The 15062-nt window shown below is 55.1% G+C and overlaps 1 protein-coding gene across 10 annotated transcripts in view; it reads right to left on the bottom strand.

Annotated features, from left to right (window-relative positions):
* The window catches only part of PLEKHG4B (pleckstrin homology and RhoGEF domain containing G4B), a 93809-nt gene that overhangs the window by 18675 nt on the left and 60072 nt on the right, over positions 1–15062 (bottom strand). For 6 of the 10 annotated variants that reach the window (XR_012413537.1, XM_045393443.2, XM_065546026.1 and 3 more), the window contains exons 7-13: positions 14078–14164; positions 10806–10922; positions 10356–10454; positions 9562–9701; positions 8867–9005; positions 1982–2143; positions 458–1269 (exon numbers count right to left, since the gene is read on the bottom strand). Coding sequence is in view for 9 of the 10 variants with exons in the window: in XM_045393443.2 (XP_045249378.2) it covers positions 458–1269; positions 1982–2143; positions 8867–9005; positions 9562–9701; positions 10356–10454; positions 10806–10922; positions 14078–14164 (1556 nt within the window). In the remaining variant the exon portion in view is untranslated. Of the gene's footprint in view, positions 1–457; positions 1270–1981; positions 2344–8866; positions 9006–9561; positions 9702–10355; positions 10455–10805; positions 10923–14077; positions 14165–15062 lie in introns of those variants that run through there. The other 4 variants (XM_065546028.1, XM_073993018.1, XM_073993019.1 and 1 more) reach the window with 4 other exon arrangements.

The following is a 15062-nucleotide window of genomic DNA, read 5'->3' as shown; positions in this document are numbered from 1 at the left end:
GACGCGTCCTTTGCAGGCTCGACAAGTGACAAGGGGCCTCTTCAGTGAGGCCATGGATGCGCGGGTGCGCCTCGTGCCCTAACACTTAGAGACTTTCTAAAACGTATTTTTAAGGTAACTCTTCTTGGTATCGGGGGTTGATTTGCTGCCTGTAATTTTCTGTAAGTGGGCTGAAAATAACTAGAGTTGGTCACACGGTTACTTAACCATCAGAGTGAGTGTGTGCGGGTTAACACACACCATCCAGGCAGTTTTCAGTGGTCCCTTCTGAACATGGGGGCAGGTAACTCATATCTAGTTTAAAATTGGGTTTCTTCTTGGACCGGGCAGGTGGACCCAGAGGGATGTCTGTGGATTTACTTTCTACTTTGCAGAACAGAGTTTAATGCCAAAATGGCTTTGGGTTTCTAGATACCCAAGGGCTGCTAGGACGAGAGGAGGGGGATGTCCACCTTACCTGCCCACCTGCCGCTTCCCGTCCTCCTCAGCAGGGTGGAGCCCCGAGGGAGAGGACAGACTCCGGCTCCAAGTGACCGGGGGGCTCCTGGCCTGCGGCTGCAGCAGGAGCTTCTTCTCTGTGACCACAGTGCTGGTTACCTCCAGGCCCTTGCTGAAGACACTGGTATGGCCTGGCTGGCAGGAGTCCCTGGGGCCACTGTCGGGCTGAGGTATCTCGAAACTTTGCATTTTCTTTACCATTTTCTTCTGGGGATGTTTCCTGGGGCGGCTGGCCGGGGTCTGGGTGGGCTCAGAGGAGCAGGCAGAGCTGTCCTCCGGGTGGGCCGTGGTGGCCGCTGTCCCTGAAAGGCCCCCGAGGGGGGACACTGGGTCCCACAGAGCACACAGCCCTGGGCCCAGGGGCTCCCCGTCCTGTCCACACAGAAGTGCTCGTCCAGGGAGGCCAGGTTCCCAGGCACCATCCTCAGTGTCCGTGCTGGGAACTGAGGGTGGCTTATGGGGCCTCCTCATGGCCTCCTGAGCACACTCATGCTTTGGGGGGCTCTGGGCAAGGGGTGGTAAGCTGGGGCCTGGGGCGGCCTCAGAAAGGGCGTCTTCCAGCTGGAGCCGGGTCTGAGGGCACTGCAGCCCCAGGTCTTGCTGCGATGCCCACGGTCTCCCCAGGGTTTGAGGCTTCAGCGCTGCCACACCTGCCCCGGGGAAGGCCTCTGCAGCCACCGAGGCAGCCTCCTGGTGACAGCTCCTCAAACACTCAGCCACGGGTGAGGAGGGATAAGCCTCCGGGTCCGGGGGCCCCATCCAGCTGCTCGCCTGTGGGACAAGGACGGCTCTGCTCAGTGCAGGGGAGGAGGGGCCGCCCCAGAGCCAGCTCAGGCACTGCTGTTCCCAGGTCAGCCTAGTCAGGGACAGGGGACCAGACGGCCGAGGGAGAGGCAGCCCCGCCAGCCAGTGGGGCTGTGGCCGGGTTCAACCGAAGGGCAGGTGGGCTGTATCTGACCCCACGGGGTCTGTTCTCCAAGCCAGAGGGCACCATGGGGGATGTCCTAGGACCACGTGAAGACACCGTGTAGGTGCCACATCCTGTGAGCTGAGAGAGGCATGACGCGGCAGACGGCTCTACCCTGCTCTGGTCACCCCATGACCCCCTCAAATGCTGTCTTGACAGGTGAGCTCCTAATGGCGTGCGGTCCCGGGCGCGGGGGAGCTTGCAGGCCTGCAATCTGCTGCAGCCCTTGTTTGGGGTTTTGGGCAGTCAGTGGAATTTTGTAACTGAGCCACTAAACACACAGAGAAATGTGTGTGTGAATTTGGCTGGTCTGTTTGGTACAATATCGAATGCTTCACAGGTCAACTCAGAGCCTTCTCCAGAGAGCTGTGGGTGCAGTGGCCAGGGGCTCCATCGCAGGCGCCCGGCCTCTGTCCCAGAGCCTGGCCCACCCTCTCCAACTTGTGTGGGGAGGCGTAAATGCCCACAGCCTAAGGAGCCGGGATCCCTGGGACGCACACCCACTGGGTCTCTTACCATCTCGCACAACTCGGATGGGCGGGTCCACCTGGCCAGCTCTCCCTCCCTGTACTCAGCCTGGCTGACCACGGCGCTCAGGCCCCTTCTGAAATCCTGGACCATTTCCTCTGTATGATGCGGGTTCTCCTTCACCAGCTGCAGTCCTTTCTGGCAGGATTGCTGCACCCAAGGAACACATTATCAGTACAAGCCTGGCGCTTCCACGTTCGTGTCTCCAGGCGGGGGCTGGGTCTGCGTGTAGCCACCAACACCAAGGCTGGGACGGCCCACAGTGCTGCCTGCCGCTGCCTCCCGTTCTCAAGAGCAGGCACCAAAGGACCGAGGAATTTCTCTAGTTCTTTTCCAAACCGTGATTTGATCTACACAGGGGAAGAACATTTATATTTAAACACATGAAGGAGTCACACTCTAGGATTTAGCAGGACCCAGGGAGGGATGTGTCTTCGTCCTGTCCTGAGTACACGCTGCACAGGGCTGACGGCCTGGCTGCGTAACCCCCGTGAATGGACACGACTGATGAGAGGTGGTCACAGTCCTCTGAGGCTCAAGCTCCAGGCTATTTTCATTGTTTGGAAATGGACATTAAAATCATTGAACAATAGACCCAGGACTTTCCACTTTGAAACTGGTTAATATGGTAAACATATTCCAGAAATATTCTTCAGGCAAGTGGCTGCTTAGCCCCTTGAGGCTGCCTGGGAAAGACAGGGGAGCCCTTGGCTGAGCCCTGCTGGGCAGAGCGCCTGTGGCTACGCACCCTGGTGACAAGACCAAGGTTCTTATTTTGGAGGCGTTTACCGCTGGACTCAGTGGAAATGTCAGAGGTAAGCCCTTCATGTTGTCATTAAACAGCAACACCAGGGGAGACTGGGGGTCAGATGCCCAGAGATGAGAGGCCTGTTGTGGAGAAGAGAACAGCTGGCTGGATCCATAACCATCAGAAAGGTACCCAATGACCCCAGACATGCAGCAGAGAAGAGACAGACCAGTGCGTACGCTGTCTTTAAACAGAGCCAGAGTCAAGAAGAGAATCACAGCACCTTGATTCTTAGGAGCATGGGCGGAGCCTTGGAGCTGCCAGGTGAGGGGCAGGTGCGGCATCGGCAGAGCCGAGTGGGGGTGGCGCAGAGCCAGAGCCCAGCCTCCAACCTTGCAGGAAAATCGGCTGTCACGGGTTTCAAGATTTAGATACAAAAATTCAAGTCGTAAAGGTTCTATGATGAAATATACTAATAATTCTATAACCTTAGAGTAGAAAGGGTTGTTTAAAAGATAAGCAAAGCTAGAGGACAAATGAAAAACTGGGAAAACAAGTGGAACGTGAAGGATCCGTATAACACAGACAGAAGTGAGGATCAACCCTAGAAAAACTGTCTAAAGCATGAACAAGTGATTCACTACAGAAATAAAAATAATAAATGTGTGAAGAGAATGTCCAGCTGTAGCATAGAAAATCTGAGGGCACACTGCTGAGGGGCTCCATTTCCCCGCGGGGTGGCCGGCAGGAGGCAGGTGCGGCTGGAGTGCCACGGCCCATGCATGGAAACCTCCAAAGACGAATGGCCTGACCCAGCCATCCGAGCCTAGGAATGTATCCAGTCAACACCCACGGGCTGTGAAGGAAGCAGAGACACAGAGATGTTCAACACGGGGACGCTTCTAACGGCAGAGAGGGAGGAGCCCAGGACCATCAGTGCGAACACGGCTCGGGGACCCAGCTTGCAGCGCACGCCCACGCACAAGGTGCCGAGGCCGCCACATGCATCATCCCGTGTGTGAAAATCTATTTGTTTCTAATTTTCCCACAGTGTGCACGCACTTCTTAGGTTAAACATATAGAGACAGACGTGCACCTGTACATAGCTTGACCCCTATCCGGTCACGTGTAGAGTCTCTGTGAAGACGGCAGAGCGAGATATGTGTCCTCTTGAGACACCACCAAAGCCCTGCCAGCATCTTCCAAGGTGTGTGACCCTCAGCGCAGTGGGCAGAGAGCAGCCAGGGCACAAACCTGGAGCCAGGAAGGAGGCGGGACTGGCAGGGCCTGAGGAGAGCAGAGGTGAAGTCCCAAGACTCCACGGGACGGCGTGAGGGAGTGTGGGAGGGAAGGAGCCGGGGCGCCTGCTCCACAGGGCCCGGGGTCTGTTCCCGGGTTGGGGTGATCCAGGCAGTGCAGCAGGTGAACACTGAGCTGTGGCCAGGCACCCGCTTCAGGCCGGGATTAGAGGAAAAGAATCAGATCACCAGGGAGAAAATGCTACAGACGCGTGGGCCACAGGCCTCCTAACCAGGGGGGCCAGGAAAGCCTCTGGTACCAGAACACACCGCAGAAGCCACAGGCCGTGCACTCGTCACGATTAGCACAGAGAGGGGATCGTTCAGAAAACAAACAAGCCCGTGGAGTTAAAAAGCAAGAGCAGAAACAAAAAATAATAGAGTTAGAGGGTAAAGCCGAGAACGTCTGCCTTACAAGGACAGCACACAGCTGGCGGTGGGGAGAACTGAGGCGACAGGACAGAAAACTCCAGGACCAGATTGAAGTGTGGAGCCGTGGGAAATGCAAGCGCCACAAAGGACGAAGGACGTGTCACAGAATTCCCAGAAGAGAGGAGCGCGGTGCAGACGCAAAGAGCACACCTGCCCTCAGCACACCTGCCCTCAGCGCACCTGCCCTCAGCGCACCTGCCCTCAGCGCACCTGTTCTCAGCGCACCTGCCCTCAGCGCACCTGCCCTCAGCGCACCTGTTCTCATCGCACCTGCCCTCAGCGCACCTGCCCTCAGCGCACCTGCCCTCAGCGCACCTGCCCTCAGCGCACCTGTCCTCAGCGCACCTGCCCTCAGCGCACCTGCCCTCAGCGCACCTGCCCTCAGCGCACCTGTTCTCAGCGCACCTGTTCTCAGCGCACCTGTCCTCAGCGCACCTGCTCTCAGCGCACCTGTCCTCAGCGCACCTGTTCTCAGCGCACCTGCCCTCAGCGCACCTGGGCGACCCTCAGATTCCAGAGCCCCGAGGACGACAGGAAAGTCTGCAGCTTCCAGCGAGAAGCAGGGCGCAGGCGGAAGGCCGGGAGTGGGACGGAGGCTAAGCTCGGGTGCAGGGCCTTCCAGCTGGCGAAGGGAAACTGAAGTGACTGCTGGCCGTGAAGGTGGAGTAGAGACACTTTTAGGTACCACGGCCTCAAAAATGCTCATCCCAAGATCCCGTTCTCTGGGAAGTCCTGGAAGTTATTCTGCATAAAACACCAAAGTAAATGAAAAAAGAGGAAGACGTGGGTACAGGAAATAGGAGACCCCACAGGACGGGGCAGAGTGGGGAGGGAGATGGAGGAGACCCCAGGACAGGCAGAGGGAGGAGGGGAGATGGGGGAGACCCCCCAGGAAGGAGTAGAATGAGGAGGGGAAGACGAAGGAGACCCTCAGGACAGAGCAGAGGGAGGAGGGGAGATGGAGGAGACCCCCCAGGACAGGCAGAGGGAGGAGGGGGAGATGGGGGAGAACCCCCAGGACGAGCAGAGGGAGAAGCGGAAGATGAAGGAAACCCTCAGGACAGGCAGAGGGAGGAGGGGGAGATGGAGGGAGACCCCCCAGGACAGGCAAGGGAGGAGGGGGAGATGGAGGGAGACCCCCCAGGACAGGCAGAGGGAGGAGGGGGAGATGGGGGAGAACCCCAGTATGGCCAGAGGGAGGAGGGGGAGATGGAGGAGACCCCCCAGGACAGGCAGAGGGAGGAGGGGGAGATGGAGGGAGACCCCCCAGGACAGGCAAGGGAGGAGGGGGAGATGGAGGGAGACCCCCCAGGACAGGCAGAGGGAGGAGGGGGAGATGGGGGAGAACCCCAGTATGGCCAGAGGGAGGAGGGGGAGATGGAGGGAGACCCCCCAGGACAGGCAGAGGGAGGAGGGGAGATGGAGGGAGACCCCCCAGGACAGGCAGAGGGAGGAGGTGGAGATGGAGGGAGACCCCCCAGGACAGGCAAGGGAGGAGGGGGAGATGGAGGGAGACCCCCCAGGACAGGCAGAGGGAGGAGGGGGAGATGGGGGAGAACCCCAGTATGGCCAGAGGGAGGAGGGGGAGATGGAGGAGACCCCCCAGGACAGGCAGAGGGAGGAGGGGGAGATGGAGGGAGACCCCCCAGGACAGGCAAGGGAGGAGGGGGAGATGGAGGGAGACCCCCCAGGACAGGCAGAGGGAGGAGGGGGAGATGGGGGAGAACCCCAGTATGGCCAGAGGGAGGAGGGGGAGATGGAGGGAGACCCCCCAGGACAGTCAGAGGGAGGGGGGGAGATGGAGGGAGACCCCCCAGGACAGGCAGAGGGAGGAGGGGGAGATGGGGGAGAACCCCCAGGACAGGCAGAGGGAGGAGGGGGAGATGGAGGGAGACCCCCCAGGACAGGCAAGGGAGGAGGGGGAGATGGAGGGAGACCCCCCAGGACAGGCAGAGGGAGGAGGGGGAGATGGGGGAGAACCCCCAGGACAGGCAGAGGGAGGAGGGGGAGATGGAGGGAGACCCCCCAGGACAGGCAAGGGAGGAGGGGGAGATGGAGGGAGACCCCCCAGGACAGGCAGAGGGAGGAGGGGGAGATGGAGGAGACCTCCCAGGACAGGCAGAGGGAGGAGGGGGAGATGGAGGGAGACCCCCCAGGACAGGCAGAGGGAGGAGGGGGAGATGGAGGGAGACCCCCAGGACAGGCAGAGGGAGGAGGGGGAGATGGAGGGAGACCCCCAGGACAGGCAGAGGGAGGAGGGGGAGATGGAGGGAGACCCCCCAGGACAGGCAGAGGGAGGAGGGGGAGATGGAGGGAGACCCCCCAGGACAGGCAGAGGGAGGGGGGGGAGATGGAGGGAGACCCCCCAGGACAGGCAGAGGGAGGAGGGGGAGATGGAGGGAGACCCCCCAGGACAGGCAGAGGGAGGGGGGGAGATGGAGGGAGACCCCCAGGACAGGCAGAGGGAGGAGGGGGAGATGGAGGGAGACCCCCCAGGACAGGCAGAGGGAGGAGGGGGAGATGGAGGGAGACCCCCCAGGACAGGCAGAGGGAGGGGGGGGAGATGGAGGGAGACCCCCCAGGACAGGCAGAGGGAGGAGGGGGAGATGGAGGGAGACCCCCCAGGACAGGCAGAGGGAGGGGGGGAGATGGAGGGAGACCCCCAGGACAGGCAGAGGGAGGAGGGGGAGATGGAGGGAGACCCCCCAGGACAGGCAGAGGGAGGAGGGGGAGATGGAGGGAGACCCCCTAGGACAGGCAGAGGGAGGAGGGGGAGATGGAGGGAGACCCCCAGGACAGAGGGAGGAGGGGGAGATGGAGGGAGACCCCCAGGACAGAGGGAGGGGGGGAGATGGAGGGAGACCCCCCAGGACAGGCAGAGGGAGGAGGGGGAGATGGAGGGAGACCCCCTAGGACAGGCAGAGGGAGGAGGGGGAGATGGAGGGAGACCCCCAGGACAGAGGGAGGGGGGGAGATGGAGGGAGACCCCCAGGACAGGACAGAGGGAGGAGGGGGAGATGGAGGGAGACCCCCAGGACAGAGGGAGGGGGGGAGATGGAGGGAGACCCCCAGGACAGAGGGAGGAGGGGGAGATGGAGGGAGACCCCCAGGACAGAGGGAGGAGGGGGAGATGGAGGGAGACCCCCAGGACAGAGGGCACAGAGACAGCCCGGACTGGCTGGTGGCTGCAGCTCTGCCTGACTCCACTTGCCTGGTGTGGGGTTCCTGCTCCCACCCCAGGGCTTGGACCAGCTGGGCCCTGGCCAACGCCTGGGAGCTGGGGTCAGTAGTGGGGAGGCCGGGAGCGAGCACGCCGCCTCACGTCCCTGCCGCACGTCCTTGTCTGGAGGCTCCCGTGAGGGCGAGCGCATGGATCTGAAGGCCAGGGGAGCTTGTCAGCAGACGGGAGGGCTGGGGATGCCTCCAGCCCCGCTGCACGCCTCTCCATGCTACCGGCTTTCACCCGCACATTCATTGCAGTAACAGTTGTTGATAAAATAATAAGGATTTATATAAAAATGTGCAAGTTTTGAAGAGTTTATACGCAACAAAACAGAGAAATGTTTTATCTGAGCGTGCGCCCCTTAAACTGTCAGGCCCAGAAGAGCACCAGAGTGAGGCAGCAGCGCTGTCCGTGCCCCCGAGCTAAGCAATCATTTTGCTGGCACCCCCCGAGTTAAGTAATCATTTTGCTGGCAGCCCCGAGCTAAGCAATCATTTCAGAGCCGCTGCTATATGGACCGCAGATTCTGCAGTGTGTCCACCAAGGGCCATCAGTAACCCCAGCCACGCTGCACACTGGACACCACAACTCACACCCTGTCATCCAGCAGCGCGTGGTCAACCCACCAATGCCATTTCTGTGACCCAGAGAATCATGAAAAGCCACCTCTGTCATCACCCCTCCTGACTCGTCCTCTTTTCTTTAAACCTCGAGCCTCTCCGTGGCCTCCAGAGCCACTTCCTGAGGTCACCTGGAGGTTGTTTCCCGGCTGCCGTCCTCAGCCTCAGCCCAGACCCTCTCTACCTGTGCAGTTTCACCTCGGCTCCTCGGCCACCGTGTGCACACGCACGTGGAGAAAGCATCCGGAAGATGATACACCCAGCCATTCGCACCGGTCACATCAGAAGACACAGTGTGAAATTATTTTTCTCCTTGGCCTCCTCTGGATTAAACAAATTTTTTTCTCCACTGATCCAGTATCTCTCAGGTAAAAAATAAAATTTATTTCTTTTTACACAAGCAGCAAGGCATGCCCTATCCTGACGTAATTTCGTTCCAGATGGAAATCAGGTCAAGGCCCTAAAGACGCAGCGTGAAGGTGGGAGGGTCGCCTTGGCCAGCCTGGCCTGGAGGGGACGCTGACCAGGCCGCCTTCTTCCTGCAGCTCTGACCTGGTCATTCCCGTCCTGGAGCGATGCCAGCTCCCGGAGGCGCTCCAGCTGCCGGAGACGACCGTTCGAGGCAAGGACCAGCCTGTGCACCTCCTCATCCACTCGGTCGTACAGGCTGGTGGCAGCCTCCAGGGTGTCCCTGAGGAAGAGGAGGCAGTCCTCAGGCTCCCAGGCGGCCCCTGGAGGAATCTGCTCTTGGGGACAACCCCAGGTAAAAACCCTGCTCTTTCCGTTCCCTCATGTCAGAAGGCAACGGGAGCCCCAGGAGGAGGCCCACAGCCCAGGCGGGACACAGACGTGCTGCACACGTTCTGCCAACATCCTGGCCGGCCTGGGATGCAGGCGTCTAGAGAGGACCCATAGCCTAGGCTGGACTGGCTGCGTGCAGCTGAGATACACGGGGACTGCTGGAGGTGGGCACAGCTACCCAGGCAGCACGGGTCAAGAACGAGCTCATTCTGGCGCACTCTGGCCACCTCCCACCGAGCGTCCCCAGAAGCCGGCTCCTTGATCTTTGGAGCCTGTAAATGTAGAAAAGCTCGGACCCAGGCAAAGCGTGGCTGTCAGAACGGAGGTCTGGACCCAGCACAGACAGGGCTCTCCTTGGAGCAGAGCGCTATGCCTCCTGGCTGCAGACTCCCCTGAGCAGCCGCCTTGATGGGCCAGGGGCCAGCATGGCCCCCGTGAGCGCTCACCGGCCATCTTCTGTGCCGAGTTCTTCTCTCCTCAGCCGTGCCAGGACGGTGCCCCCCTCCAGCCTGAGGGACACAAGCAGTGGGTTTTCCAGAACAAGCTTCATCATTGTCTCGTGCTGGTCAATTAACTCGGTGACTTCCTGCATGGGGTGGGGCGGAATACGCCTTTAACCCCCTCCTCCAAGGGGCAGGTCCTCCCAAGTGCAACAGTGGCAGGAATGTGGAGCGTGACCCACGTTCCTGTTTCCGTAAATCAAGCTGGTGGCACGACCGTGCCCACTCCTGAAGCTGATGGTCCAGACTGTCCCAGGGAGGGTGAGCCCCAGGGTAAGACCCCTGGGAGGGAGAAGAAGGGGGCTCAAAGCTCAATTGTAGGAGGTGAACCTGCCATTTAGACCAGGGACAGACATGCAGGCCTCACCCACAGACCCTGGGACCCTCGGCCTGGCGGCTGGGCTGTCAAGAGCCCTGTGGTCAGCCCGCCTCTGTCTTGTTGGAGTGACTCATTCCTGGCAGCCGCTGCTGCTCACGCCGCTGCACATCGTCAAGTGCAGTGACATGGTTTTCCTTCTGGGTACGGTGGAACGTTTTGGTGACAAAGGGGAGGAAATGGCTTTTTGTGAATTGAGAGGGAATTTAAGAGTTCAAGCCTAAACAGGATAATGAAAAAGGATTTGAAAATCTCTGCTACAGATGACGGTGAACCAAATATTTATTTTCATGTTTGGCTAAACCTTTCTGCCCCCACCTACCTGTCACACGAAGTGAACTTACCTGCCAGTGTGGGGACTTACCTGGGCTGTACTTGGGGTTCTGTGGGTGTTCAGGGAGCAGAATGAATTCTGTAGAAAAGTGATGGCTTCTTCGCAGTTTCCAGCGAAGTGTTCCAGCCTCTGGCGTGAGTTGAGAGGGAGGAGATTATAAGGACCCGATCTGTCAGATGCTAAAGTAAGCAGCTGTGAGTTCCAGTTCCTGCATTTAAACCCATCTCGGGTTGGGAAGCTTCCATGTGTGAAGGTCCCTGAGATCTACAGACACTTCTGGGGCAGCAGTGCCCTTCCCACCCAGGCTTGGCATCTCAGATGCACCACGGTGTGGTTGTGGAGACACCAAGACCTGAATGGTGACTGTAATAAGCATGAGATCAGGGATGGTGATGTCTTTTCAAATTTGAGTAAAAACGTCCACATGAGAGAAAGTACCCAGAGACCGTGGCATGTGCAGCAGCTGCGGGCTGAACCCACCTGACGGAAGCAGATCCAGTCACCATGGCTGTAGGGAAAGGAGCCGTCGAGGTCTGTGGTCAGCTGGCAGCTGTCGACAAATTTGTGCAGGGCCTTCAGGGAGCTCACGACCTCACACTGCCAAGAAGAGGCACTCGTTGGTCATGGCTCCAGATGCATCTCTTGGGGGAAAACCCTGTAAATGGCTCATTCCTGGGTTCGGAGGACGGAGAGGCTGGCTCAGGGAGTATCGCCCCTGCTTTGCTGGAGGCACTGATAACAGCACCTGTCTGGGTGCAGTAATGAAAGTGAGAAGACGGGAAAGCAGGGAGCAAAGAGAAATGAAGGAAAGGCCCTGGTGAAGAAAAACCAAAAAAAAAAAAAAAAAAAAAAAAAAAAAGGGGGGGAGAAAGAAGAAGGAAAAGGGAATGAATGAGTCAAGGCTGTTCTCCTGGTGCGGCAGAGGTGGGCCTTCTCAGATAAAACCCACAAACTCTGGACAAAATATAAGGACAGTTTCCTGAAAGCCCCAGCAGCCGAGACAAGTCAGGCTTATTGTGGGGGCAACTAACGCTTGCAGGGGGGGCCAGCAGGGGCGAGTTCCCGCTGTGCTCCGTCCTCAGGGCCGCTGCCAGCAGGAAGTGGCTGAGCTCCAACAGAAAACAGGCATCCTTTTGACAGCAGGTGGCTTTGTAAACAAAACAAAAAAAAAAAAAAAAAAGAAAGAAAAAGAAAAAGAAAGGAAAGGAAAGGGGCTGGGCATGGTGGCTCACGCCTGTAATCCCAGCACTTTGCGGGGCTGAGGCGGGTGGATAACAAGGTCAGGAGATCGAGAATATCCTGGCCAACATGGTGAAACCCCATCTCTACTAAAAATGCAAAAATTAGCTGGGCATGGTGGCATGCACCTGTGGTCCCAGCTACTCGGGAGGCTGAGGCAGGAGAATCGCTTGAACCCAGGAGGTGGAGGTTGCGGTGAGCCAAGATCATGCCACTGCACTCCAGCCTGGCAACACAGAACAAGACTCTGTCTCAAAAAAAAAAAAAAACTCCCATTTCTACAAAACAAACTACAAACATTAGCAGAGCGTGCTAGCGCACACCTGTAGACCCAGCTACTCAGGAGGCTGAGGTGCAAGGATCACCTGAGCCTGGGGAGGTCAAGGCTGCAAGTAGCCGTGATCACACCACTGCAATTCAGTCTCAGCAATGGAGCTCGATTTTATTTAAAAACATAAATAAAATATAAAAACAATAAGAAAATGGGCATCTTTCTAGCCTGAAGAAAGAAGAGACAGAGGATGGGGTGGCCACACCCCTGGAAAGTGAAAGTAGATTCCCAGAAGGGGGCAGCTGTGGAAGAAGCCCCGTCGTGTGTGTGTAAACTCTGCCCAAGTTTCTGGCTGACCCTGAACTGTGCATGCATGGGGAGGACTCAGAGAATTAAACTGAACGCACTGTGGGTGACAGAGGTTCTGGTTTGAGTCTAACCATGTTACGTGCACATCAGAGTAACACTGTGAGTCTATTACAGAATCCAGTCTCCCCAACAGAATATTTACAATGTCTGGAATTACGTGACACATCAAGAATCAGAAACATAGGATCTATTCTCCAGGGAAAGACAATCAGCAGAGGCCAACCCAGAGATGACCCAGATGCTGGATTATTAGACAAGGATTTCAAAGCAGCCATTAAAACCATGCTCAATGAGGTAAAGGAAAAATGCCTGCAATTTATGAAAGGAGAGGAAAAGTCAGGAAAGATGTAGAAAATATATTTTAAAATCCACTGGAAATCTTACAGCTGAAAAATACAATATTTGAACTAAAACATTCACTGGGAGAATGTATTAGTCTGTTTTCACACTGCTATAAAGATACTACCTGACACTGGGTAATTTATAAAGGAAAGAGGTTTAATTGACTCACAATTCGGCATGGCTGAGGAGGCCTTAGGAAACTTACAATCATGGCAGAAGGCAAAGGAGAAGCAAGACACGTCTTCCATGGCACAGGTGAGAGAGACAGAGTAAGGAAGGGCCACACTTTAAAACCATCAGCTCTCATGAGAAATCCTCACTATCAGAACAGCATCTGCCCCCACGATCCAGTCACCTCCCAGCAGGTCCCTCCCTCCACACGTGGGTATTAAAATTTGATAGGAGATTTGGGTGAGGACACAGAGCCAAGCCACATTAGTGAGCTTAACAGCTGAAAAGATGACAGAGTAAGGAACCAGTGACCCTAAGGACAGGATCAATAGAACAACCTGATCTGAAGACTAGAGAGGAAAAAAGTTTAAAAAAGACAGATTCTTAGAGATCTGTGGGACAATATTAGTATATGCAATGGAAGTACTAGAAAGAGAGAAGAGAGAGAATAAAGCAGGAAAAAAAATTTTAAGAACTAGGCCAGGTACTGTGGCTCATGCCTACAATCCCAGAGCTTTGGGAGGCCAAGGTGGGAGGCCAGCCTGGGCAACATAGCAAGACCCTGTCTCTTTAAAAAAAAAAAAGTAGCTTGGTGTGGGGGTGCACACCTTCAGTCCCAGTTACTCAGGAGGCTGAGGTGGGAGAATCACTTGAGCCCAGGAGTTGGAGATTACAGTAAGCTCTGATTGCACAACCACACTCCAGCCTGGGTGACAGAGCTAGATGCTGTCTCACGAAAGGAAAAAATAAAAGAAAGAAAGAATGGCTAAAAAGGTCCTAAATGTGGTGATAGACATGAATTCACAAATTTAAGAGTTCGAGCCAAAACAGGATAATGAAGAAAACCAAGCCCGCTCGCATTGCAGTCAATTTGCTGAAAAGAAAGGAAGTACCTTGGAAACAGCCAAAGGAAAATTAACACACTTCATAGAGATGAACAGTGATCTGAATTATGATGAACTTTTCTTCTAAAATTACGAAGGCCAGAGGGCAACAGAGCAGCATCTTTAAAGTGCTGAGGGGAAAAGCAAAACTCCTCTCAAACCAGAATTCTAGATGTAACAAAAATATCTTTTCAGAATGAGGCCAAATGAAGATGTTTTCCGATAAAAGAGAACGATACAAAGAAAGAGAAGGAAAGAAAATACATGAGGTGGAGAAGAAAGGTCACATTTTTAAGTTTTTCATGGCATACTCTGCAGGGCTCCTGCGAGAACTTACGGGGTAGGAAGGAGGTTTCCAGGCTCCCACGTGGATGCAATTAGAACTTATCTAAATTCTTTCATGTGTTTAATCTCATCTAGGTGCCTTAATGTTTAATTTTATCTATCACTCCGGATCCCACAGTCTAAACCATTACCTGAATTATTGCATCCTTGTCAGGCCTAAATGCAGATTCTTTATCTATCAACAGCAAGATACTATGAATTATAGGAGATGTGTTGTTCTGAAATAAATAAGAAATAAATATTACTGATTAGCTTTCTAATTTTTAACTTCATTAATAGAATTGCCCAATTTTGATTGGTACTAATTCTGTCATAGTTTCCCAGCGTACCTACAGTGCATAAAACATAGTTGACTTTGCCCTGAAATGTAAATTATTTGCTCTTATGAATTTTAATGTAATCAGGTTTATCGAGGTATAATTTACATACAATAAAATTCACCCTTTTCAGTGAATAGTTCTGTAAGTTTTGACGAAAGCATAGTCATGTAATCATCACCACCATCAAGACAAAGAACTATTAAGCAACCCCAAAATTCTCTTGTGCCTCTTTGTAGTCAAGCCCTCCCCTATGCCCAGCCCCTGGCAACCGCTGATCTGCTTTCATCTCCACCGACTTGCCTCTTCTAGACATAAACAGACTAAGGCAGGAGTGGCCTCTCTCACTTAGTGCTGTGCGTTAGGAACTCGTCCCTGTTGTGGAGACTAAGGGTGTGTTCCTCTGTTTTGCTGAGCAGTATTCCACGGTATGCCTCACCACAATCTGTTCATCCATTCACCGGCTGAAGGATAACTGGGTTGTTTCCAGTTTTTCGCAATCATGGGTAAAGTCACTATAAATATTGTGTGAACACAAGTTTTCATTTATCTTGGATAAATATCTAGGAGTGGGATTTCTGGCTCATGTGATAAGTACGTGTTTTCCAGAGTGGCTGTACAATTTTGCATTTCCATCAGCAGTACCAAGCATTTGTTATTGTTAAGCTTTGTTGCTGTTTTTGTGTGTTTCATTTTGGTTTTCAGTTGCATTTCCCCAGTGATTAATGATGTTCGGCAAATTTTCATGTGCTTCTTTGCCATCTGTGTATCATCTTCAGTGAAGAGCACTCAAATCCTT

This window comes from Macaca fascicularis, chromosome 6, assembly GCF_037993035.2.
Source record: "Macaca fascicularis isolate 582-1 chromosome 6, T2T-MFA8v1.1".
Classification (NCBI taxonomy): Eukaryota; Metazoa; Chordata; class Mammalia; order Primates; family Cercopithecidae; genus Macaca; species Macaca fascicularis.
This window is presented reverse-complemented; position numbering and strand designations above follow the sequence as displayed.